General features: G+C 40.5%; 1 protein-coding gene across 1 annotated transcript; it reads left to right on the forward strand.

The window, feature by feature from the left end:
* The first annotated feature begins 6,255 nt into the window (after positions 1 to 6,255).
* On the forward strand, positions 6,256 to 8,646 carry ccl44 (chemokine (C-C motif) ligand 44). The gene is made up of 4 exons (XM_048977503.1): positions 6,256 to 6,411; positions 7,210 to 7,339; positions 7,657 to 7,804; positions 8,240 to 8,646. The coding sequence occupies exons 1-4, from the start codon at positions 6,351 to 6,353 to the stop codon at positions 8,246 to 8,248; spliced, it is 348 nt and encodes a 115-aa protein (XP_048833460.1). The 5' UTR covers positions 6,256 to 6,350; the 3' UTR covers positions 8,249 to 8,646.
* The last annotated feature ends 1,675 nt before the right edge of the window (positions 8,647 to 10,321 follow it).

The raw sequence follows: 10,321 nt of genomic DNA on the forward strand, positions 1-10,321 counted from the left end.
GGGTTTATTCCTGATTGCATTTTGACTATCAATGCACCTAAAATTCAAAAACGTGTACGATATGCAAAATGTCAGGGTCCTAATAAACTAAAGAGTGTGTATTTCATTTCGGGGATGCGTGTGCGTACCTCAGTTTTGAAGAATTCGGGACTTTAGTTTGCAGTCCTGTGACTGCACAGCGCCGTGTGGAGGTGGTGCCAGGCCTGCTGGGGTCCGACGCTGCGATCGGAAGGTCATTGGTTCAAATCGCTGGGTCAGCAGTGTGATTTCACCCTTAGGCTTCTGAAAAATAAATGTAATATCCCCTGTTCCATTAACTCCCTCCTCAGCCCTTGTATATCAGTATTTCATATTTTTCTCCTGTGAAATAAAACCCGATTTAATATTTGTGACATTTATCAGCAATACCCCTCGTAAGACCCCATCGAGCCATGAATAGGAAATGAATCTGTTTCTCGTTAACGTATCCTGCAGGAGCCATTTGGGATGATGCCAAGGAGCTAATTCTCATGTTGGAGCTCTTGGGGGGGGGGGGGGGGGCAGGTCTGTTATAGACCTCTTTCTGTTTCCTGACAGATGCTACGATCTTCCTAGTCCCCTCCTTCATCTTGCCAATGTGTTCCGTCGTGTGCCATTGAAAGGATTGTTGACCTCAGGTTTCTTCTACCAGAACAATCAGTCCATGGTCCTGTTGCGCAAAGAGGATTTTGGATGGCGTCTTGGGGAATATCACAGGCAGCATCACGTCCCACATTTGGCTTAACAATGACTCATCTGAGCATCTGTTTGAGCATTTGGTTAAAACGTTGGACAAGGCTTTTAGTCTGGTGGTGGTACTTCGAGATGCAGAGGTGGAGGACCCTGAGGAACCATGAGGATCAGCCAGGAGATGGACAGTGTGTCCTGGTTTGTAAGGATGTATTTGGAGATGCTCACATGAGTAAGTAGTTTAATCATCTTAATCATTATATTGCTGTATGTTCATGTACAAATCCAGTGAAAAAGTTACCGAAAGCTGACAAAAAGGAATAAAATAAGAATGTTATGTCTGCCTGCTTTCTCCTGCCATCCTCACCATGTGAGACAAACTGAGGCCATCGCTGGAATTCAATGTACGTTCTGGTACGTTTTTGGCTAGCAGGAATGCTAAGGTCCGGCGATGTAAAGTGATACGCGCAGCGATACGGTGTCACCCAAATACTGTAAGTAGCACATTCCAGGTTGCTAAGAGACTGGAGAACTTCAGGAATTCCTGCAGTAGATCATGGCTTGGATGGCAACACGCTGTCTGAAGACCAGAAGATTCATTCCAGACTTTTGACAGCTTGGCATCTTTATTAATAAACGAATTTATATATACATGAATGTTCCTTGATATGATAAATTTGATATGAACATTGTTGGGCAGTTGAAGTCCACTGACCTGGTAAAAAAATGAGAATTTACTTTGAGGCACCTTTGTGTGCTACAAGGTCTCTATGCAATATGCATGTTTATATATATTGTATCTTTTGATATATGTGTTTTTGTATATACCTTTTGGTTACTTAAATTACTTACAATTTCCTCGTACTACTGAAAGTACACGTGAGCAAATTCTGGGCAACATATATTACTATAGACAAAGTCCTTAAGTCTTGCATTTATTTCACCAGTCACGGTTCTCCTTGGTGCGGACATGTCTACTCCACATACCAGCAGCCCCCCTCCCTCCCCCCAGCAAACAAAAAGCCCCAGGAGGCTCGTCTCCTTATACATACCAGGCTTTCCTAGGCTAAAGCATCTTGGATTTTCCAACTTGCATGACTGCGCTTTATCCCTTAAGGAAATCCCTAGATTTGACCATTACGCGTCCCAGGTGTCTCTCAGCAATATCCATACTGGGCAAATACATCCTAAGAGAAAAGGTAAAAGAATCATCCTTAGAATTTCTATCTTTATGTGGAAAAGGTAGCTGTTATTTTCAGGACCTGTTGGTGTGCTTTCCTCTGTATGATGATCCTTTAACAGCCAGAAAATCTGCCAGAAATGTGCTTGAGTTACAAACTTAAGCCATGAAGATATTCTGCCATTTAAAAATTCCAGATTTTAATGAAAGACTGTTTCCCATTAATCAGTTTAAAATAATTGCAGTATTTGTTCATATAGATTTATACATATAAAATGGGTGCCATAACCAGGATATCTCCGCAGTATCTGGAATGTAATATCTGAATGCGTTTGATTTGTATGATTATACGGCAATGATGCATAAAGTTGGGGTCCACCAAGGCCAGTTCTGGGCCCTGTTATTTTTGCCCAGACTTCTTTGCTATCAAACAGCATAAATAAGGGCTCCGTTTGTAGGTTTCGGTCAAACCATGTTAAAGTATTTTTAAAAGTGTAAGAAAATCTATATCGTCTGACCCATTTCCTGACCCTGCGATCATCAAGGCTATCAAACTGTATTCCTTGACAGTGTCATAAAATCATACATGTTATATGTGTTACATGGTAATTTTAAGAACATAATTTCTATGTCGTAGCTCTTTGCACTTCCTGTTATGTGGGTCTGATAAGACAACAGTTTGATTGTAGCGCTCAGAGTCAGGGATCGTCATATCGGAGCCGGTGAGGGTAGAATAAATGATGCATTCATATTTAACTGAAACCACGCAAGTAATGCAAGACTGATCAAGGCTGAAGATAAACCTTTAGTGTTTTTAGAACATGCCAGTCGTAGAGCTAACCAAACTATTACCAGTGCAGGAACCAACAGTGAAATTTTCTAGACCACAAGAAATTCTGCTTAACGTACACATTTGCCAACTTCCCTATAATATCTTAAATTCAGTCACGTTAATGTTGAAAAAAAATAGTTGAGTTTTTCTGTGCTGTACTTCTATGATTCAAGGAGCAGATGTTGCAGCTTTGTGTCTAATTTAATAATAATACATTTTGAGAAGCTGTTACCATAATATTCCAATGACAGGGATTCACTTGTATGCAATATGGTTTATATTTTTGCTTCCGCTTTACTAAATAGGGGCAGAACATTTGTGGAAGTAAACAAATAAACAGAGTCTGTTCAGGATAAAGTTTCAGCTCCATCTCAGAAGTATATATATATATATATATATATATATATATATATATGTATATAATAACTGACTGCTGCAGGTGTAGCTTCCAAGCAGGAGAATTCATCCAGTGATGACACAGCGATAACCAGAAGCGTTCCTCCTTTTCTGATGTTTGTCTCTTGTAGCTGTGAGTCTCATTCATATTCAGATTAAAAACCGGTTAAGACCAGCTCCAGCCACTTCGGACTCTTTCACTGTTGCTTTTTAACATTTAAAAATGCAGTGGGGATACAAACAGAGAGGTACACGGCTTATTGCAAGTACAACCCTTTAGGAGAAGATGATACATCGCCAAAGGATATTTGAATTGTGAGGCATGTGACAGTTTCAGGCATATGTGATGAATCATGAAAAAAGGCAATTCAAGCTGACTAGGTCCATTCCATTAAACACAGAACAGTATGTGTGCCTTTAGATGTTTATTTTAAGTAGAACTTTTTAAAAGTCCACTGCATTTACTTTTATTTATTACAGTTGGGTCAGACTTTATAGTGAAAATAGCTTAATTTCACTGCATACTACATTGCTTAAAAGTTTGTAGGTCTCTAAAGAATGCTATAGAATGTTATAGAATGCTAAAGCATGCTAAAGGATGCTGAAGAATGCTATAGATTGTTATAGAATGCTAAAGGATGCTAAAGAATGCTATAGCATGTTATAGAATGCTAAAGGATGCTAAAGAATGCTATAGCATGTTATAGAATGCTAAAGGATGCTAAATGATGCTATAGCATGTTATAGAATGCTAAAGGATGCTAAAGAATGCTATAGAATGTTATAGAATGCTAAAGGATGCTAAAGAATGCTATAGAATGTTATAGAATGCTTAAGGATGCTAAAGAATGCTATAGAATGTTATAGAATGCTAAAGAATGCTATAGCATGTTATAGAATGCTAAAGGATGCTAAAGAATGCTATAGATTGTTATAGAATGCTAAAGGATGCTAAAGAATGCTATAGAATGTTATAGAATGCTAAAGGATGCTAAAGAATGCTATAGAATGTTATAGAATGCTAAAGGATGCGAGATGCTTCAACATTATCAGACATCTTCAGTCACTTTGATGAGAGGCGGCTATCAGCGGAGTTTGATTAGTGGACATTTCCTTCTAAACTCCCTGTATAAAAACATATTACTATATGAATAACACCCTAAAACAATCAATATTCATTTTTATTAACCTATGCTACAGTATTTCCCTCTTAGACGGTGCTTCTTTAGAACCTGTTTCAGTTATTTTCATACTAGACCTGCTGATATAGGTTTCATTTGATTGCATTACCACTAAAGGGAACTATACAGTAATTAAGTAGTACCGAGTGCCTTTCGTTTAGGGGGATTGAAGTAGTTTGCTTGTTCTCTATTAACTAGTATAATCAATAATCTATCATTTTCACTGACTAGTTTTGCTGATTTAAATGCTGATGGGTGAAAGCTGTTCACTAATGAAATAATGAATTCAGGCCATTAGTGTTTTGCTACTTTCCACAGACAGCAGATAGCTGCGTCACTGTCTACAAAGCTGTTCGCTAATAAAATAAAGCATTTGAATCTGTCATGTTTAGCTGCATTCTGCAGAAGCTACAGATTGGGTGTTGGGTTCTGTCAGCCTGTAATAAGCGGCCTTTCTGAGGTAATAATTGCATACGCAATAGTTTGGCGATGTTCTATTTTATATGTAATAATTTAACACTGTAAGGAAATATTTGATGGATGAAAGGCTTTTTAAATATGTCTTTTGCCCCAGATTTATATAGTTATAGGGCTACTTCAATTCAGTTGATATCAGCAGACAAAGCCTAACTGTTAAAATTAAAAGGGGGGGGGGGGGGGTGTTGATTTTTGTGTGGAGCTGATTAGAATAAACCAGTAAGCATCCTGGTAAGAGACCCAGAGAAATGGGGAGAACCTTCCATGACACTTTGAACGCAAAGAGATTTTCCACTCATTCATGCCTCCAAACTTTTGTATTAATACTATTAGTACTTCACTACGTATTAAACAGTGCACATCCAACAGCATGGAAAGGATTTACCCCATTTAAATGAGACGAATCAATTTTTAAATTACGGGTAAAAGAAAAATGTATATATATTTTTTACATTTAGAGTAAATGTCATATATTAAGATATTTGAACTGCTTTGAAACCAGTTACATCTCAGAGTTCTACTGAGGTTTTTAACAGTGGTGCTGGGTTTAAGGTCACCTTTGTGCACACTTGATGTGTTGGTTGGTTTCACATGGATCTCTGAGAGCTTCCCTGCACCACCATGGATGCTGGCTGCTCTTCATGGGCTGACAGCTCCTGCAGGTCTCTGCCGCTACATTCCCGAAACATGGAAGTTCTTTAATTCTAAGCCCGTCCATCTTCCAGCAGCTTATCCAGTATACGGTCACGGAGGTTTTGTACAAGGGACATTGGGAAAAATACACTGAATTAATTTTACGGTATGTAAACTGTGTACCCAATGGTTTTTGCAATAATGGCTCTTTTGAATTTGAGGAATAATAAAAAATGGTTCCTCCATTTAGCTTTCATTTGGCAGAAGGGTGCTCAGGTTTCTGAGAACTGGGCACAAGGTCAGGCCTTGCCGTATTTTACCTCGTATGTTATGTTCGAACAGTCTTTGCTTGTTTCATTGAATTTCATTTGCAACATTCCTGGCATGTTTTATAGCCAGGGTAAGCAGAGAAAATTCTGGAAAAATCTGTAAAAGCTAATTAGGGTTTCGTTTAAATATCATCACTTGTACATCCTGTTGAAAAGACCAAGTTGTAGATCCCCGTTGATGTAACTTGTTCGTGTAAAACTGCTGAGCTTGGTGTTGCGTATAATTTTTACATGCTTTTCAATATCATTTCATACTCAGTATTTTTGGAAGTATCTGCAGTGCTCCGGGCGAGGGGGGGGTTCTTGGCCCAGTATGAAATATATGTGTTGGCTACCCTGTTATGGGTTGCAAATAATCAGACACCCAGAGAAATAAGCACCCCCCCCCCAAAAAAAAAAAAGCTGGGAGGAGACATAGGAGTTGTCAGTCGGAGTATGGAAGAAAAGGAGCGAACGGGGGGAGTGAGAGAGAGGGGGTGTGTATGTGTGACAGAGAGAGTGAGGGGGGTGTGTATGTGTGACTGAGAGAGAGCGAGAGAGAGAGGGGAAATATAAAAGGAATCGGCAAGAGAGGGAAAGGTGTAAGAGGCGATTAACTCCCCGTAAGACTCGCCATGTCCTCGAGAGCTCTCTCCGTGGCTTTGCTCGCTGTGACTCTCGCTGGATTCCTGCAAGGTAGGACCGCATTGTGCTGAGGAACTTGGATTCTGGACGTTGAATTCTTTCAGTTCCGTACGTGATGCAGAAACGCGGCTGTGTGAATCAATTGCAGGAGCCAGGCGGAGAACAAGAGGGAAAACAGAGGCTCAGGTAACAGAAGAATGCCTGAGTAGGCAGAGTGTCGCTGCGAGGAAACAAGAGAGTCGCTAAGGCGAGACGCACACAGCAGCAAGATTTTTAACATGAAACAAAGAAACTTCTATGTATCTCAAGCCATGTAATTACACCAAAAAGGGAGAGCAGTCTCTAGTACTGTAGATTACTGTAGCCCTGAATAATTTGTGCTGCTTATCTGTGTGGTTAACTACCCTGGTAAAGTGTGATCCCAGGCAGTGTGTGATCTCTAAACTGTGTGCAAGGGGTTGGTTAGCAACAAGCAGGATGCGAGACGTTAACGATCATGTCTCCGCACCATCAGTGGACCTGCTATCGTTGGAAAGCAGGCTGCGTGCGTTCAGCTTCCTCGTCAGGTAGACTTGCCGCCTTGACCACCCTAAAAGACAGAGCAGGGTGATGAGCTAATGCAAGGAACCGTCCTCGGGCTCTCGCAGGAGATGCTCATGCGATCGCATTGGCAGCCGTTACATGTCACCTCCTCTTTGAAATGCAGAAACAGGATCAGATAATGAAGCCAAAACTATCGCTGTCATTCCCAGACACATTCCTACCCCAGGCTCATTCTGCTCTGGGGTTACCTGCAGTAACCAGGCATGGGGGGGCACTCTAACCATGAAGCCTGCCTCTGTCTGACAGGGAAGGGGGTTCAGATGCAGAGGGACGTTCAGTGCTGCATGCGGTACTCCCAGGAAAAGATCCGAGCAAAGGATGTGCTGAGGTTCGAGGTGCAGACAGAAGGGCCCGACTGCAGCATACAGGCTATCATGTAAGTATTCGGAGCATCCTGGGACACTGGTCAGAGATTCCTTTCAGTGCTGCAACACAGAGTCTAACTAAAGGTGATTGTGAAATAGTTCAGATTCCTTTAATGTTAGCTGGATAGCAATCAAAGGAATCTGACTCTTCCAGGCAGGAACACAATCTGAGCCTCTAGTTATAGAAAATAATCACGACCCTCTGAGAATTCCAACACTGAACGTCGAACTTGTATCATATATCTTAGATAAACATTTTACTTATTCTCATTTTCTTGTCCAGATTAGTTAACTTTGTGGCTCATTAACTTTGGTGACATCACTACAGCCTGTACACCAAGAAATCCGTGAAGTGTGCCGACCCCAGGGATAAGAGAGTGAAGAGGTTAATGAGGAAGCTGACCCAGAGGCAGAGAAGCAAGGCCCGCACCACCATGTGGCTCCACCCACACAGGAATCTGCCGGCCATGGCTGAGGTAGCCCCGCCCACTCACCAGCCCCACCCACTCATAAGCCCCGCCCATTGTAAAGGGTGACGCTCAGGGATTAACATATACTGGCATAGTATGACTCACCAGGAAGTCTAAGATGACTTTGATCTCTGAAGTTATTGTATTTTTGCAATTATATTCTATTAAGTGGGTATAGAAAATGGATGGATGGGTGGATGGATGGATGTTCTGGAATAAATCAGCATGGTAGCATGTCACTGAACATGTTGTATAAGTTAAGCTCTTTTGCTCTTAAACCTTTTAGGATCTGCAGTTATCAGTGCTTAGTCACTTTTATAGCTCTTCGAACTGCCTTAAATCAACATTTTATTATTTGTTGATTTTTAAACATTCTGATTCAAATGATCATTATTGTCATTAGATGTCAACAGAGTTTAATCGTATTTTCTTTCATTTCAGGCCAAGTAAAATACCCTGAGGCGACAGTCATATATAAACGAAGTTGGACTCTTCGACTGTTTATTTGTCCTTGCTGTTCTTTTGGATATACATAGAGGCCAAGCTTCTTTATAATACTGTATGCAATTCACACGCTTTGATATGTAGCAAACTCTCCAGACCATGGTTAAAGAACTGTTGTTGAATATACCAAAGCATTCCACTAGTTATGCTTTATTTCATTTTTAAGAACAGTTTTATTATCTGTAGCTATTTCTTGTAAATTCTATGCCTGGTTAGGAGCCCGGCTGTAAGTCATTGAAGATGCTATGATATATGATTATGTAGAATAAGGGATGTAGGGGAAAAAACTTTAAGAAATGAAGTGCTCTGTTTTAAATTTTTATAAATAAATCCTTTAAAAAACATTGGTTTTCATTTATTTTGCACAATGGTTTCTTTTCATGACTCAGTAGGTAGTGCTACAACCTCACACCTCCAGCACTCTGAGCTGGATCCCACCCCTGGCCGTGTGTGTGTGTGTGTGTGTGTGTGTGTGTGTCTGTGTGCCTGCTGTGTTCGATGTTTCATGTTCTCTGTTGTTCACACAGACTTTTGCCCACAGTAGAAAAACACAGTTTAGATTCAGGTGTCTCTAAATTGCCCAAAATTTGTGACTGTGGAAAGATGTGCCCCACAATGGACTGTTATTCCCCATGTGTCCTGGGGTAACTCAGCTCGTCACGGGGGTCTCACGCAGTGTGATTCCCCTGCCCCATTCCCTGTGCATTCTGGGATAGTGCAGCCCATCACAGGGCTCCCAACGCAGTGCCTAGACGGGACACCAGTTCACCACCCAACCACAGTGTTACCTACTGCCTATAATCCAGTCACATCTCTGCATACATTATTATCAGATACCAAATACCGTCGTATTATGAATATTGTGCTTGCACATAGTTCTTTGTCACTGCACACATATCAGTTCATGTTTTATTTTCTAAAATACAAAATAGATTTTCTGTACAAACCAGAATACTGCACACTAATTCGTCTTTGAAATACTGATCAGCTCCTCTTTAAGGAGCTGTAAATGCGATGATAACAGCATAAAACAGACTCTGTTTCTCTCTGCGGTGTCTCTCTGTTCATGCTGTGCACAGGAGGGGCCTTGATTCCACGTGTCCTTGCAGAGCTTGGGTGGGGATGCTGTAAAGCACTGTGAGACAATGCAATGTTGTGTTACAAAAATAAATTTGTTTGTTATTGTTTGCTGCATTTCAAATCTTACTCAGTGCTGAAATAAGAAAGAACAATTGCTTAATGATTATAATTCATTTTGGTCTCAATATTGTTATCGTCAATATGAGTATTAAACAGCAGGGCAACATTTAGTGGGAATGCATGCTTTCACCTCTTCTGAACATTCAGCCTCGACCCCGTCCTCACAGAAGCTAAAATGACGACACTGAAAAGTGACATTCCATCACCTGCGCCTTCCACTCGACTCTATAAAATTAAGTTTTATGGAAAAGGATATTTTACATTATATACCTTATGCGTTTATGACCAATCGGAACAGAGGTAAGCCTTGAATAGAAAGATAACAGCATAAAAAATACAATTCCCTTTTGCAGGAGTGCTTTTAAAACAGGTAGGTGTTTACATGAGGGGAACTCCAAATTTGCTAAATCAAGTATAATAATAATAATAATAATAATAATAATAATAATAATAATAAACCCAGTTGCCTTCTGGAGTTTGTCGGTGTAGCTGGTCCACCTGTTGCACTACCTAGTCTATCCATGGCAGTTCTACGCATATAAATTACTCTGAAATCATGTTTAATTTCTTGGGTTTATAAGTCATCCCTGTATAAAGCTCTGTTACGTGGCTTGGTTTTGTTTTCCTTCTGCCTAGCAGTCCACTCACATGTTATCTGGCATTTCGGCTGGAAAATTGCTTACGATGCGGTCAGACTTCTCCTGTTTCCCCGAAAATGAAGTCGACGTGAACTTTGTGATCCTCGGTGGACAGCAAAAAAGAAAATTATTACTCTGCTGGTTGTTGTAAAGTCTAAAGCTGTGGTGTAAAAAAACACAT

Source organism: Brienomyrus brachyistius, chromosome 15 (genome assembly GCF_023856365.1).
Source record: "Brienomyrus brachyistius isolate T26 chromosome 15, BBRACH_0.4, whole genome shotgun sequence".
Taxonomy (NCBI): domain Eukaryota; kingdom Metazoa; phylum Chordata; class Actinopteri; order Osteoglossiformes; family Mormyridae; genus Brienomyrus; species Brienomyrus brachyistius.

Coding starts and splice junctions, on each gene's coding strand:
- ccl44 (XM_048977503.1), top strand. CDS start 6,351: ATGTCCTCGAGAGCTCTCTCCGTGGCTTTGCTCGCTGTGACTCTCGCT. Junction 6,412..7,209: donor TCTCGCTGGATTCCTGCAAG/GTAGGACCGCAT, acceptor TCTGTCTGACAG/GGAAGGGGGTTCAGATGCAG. Junction 7,340..7,656: donor TGCAGCATACAGGCTATCAT/GTAAGTATTCGG, acceptor ACATCACTACAG/CCTGTACACCAAGAAATCCG.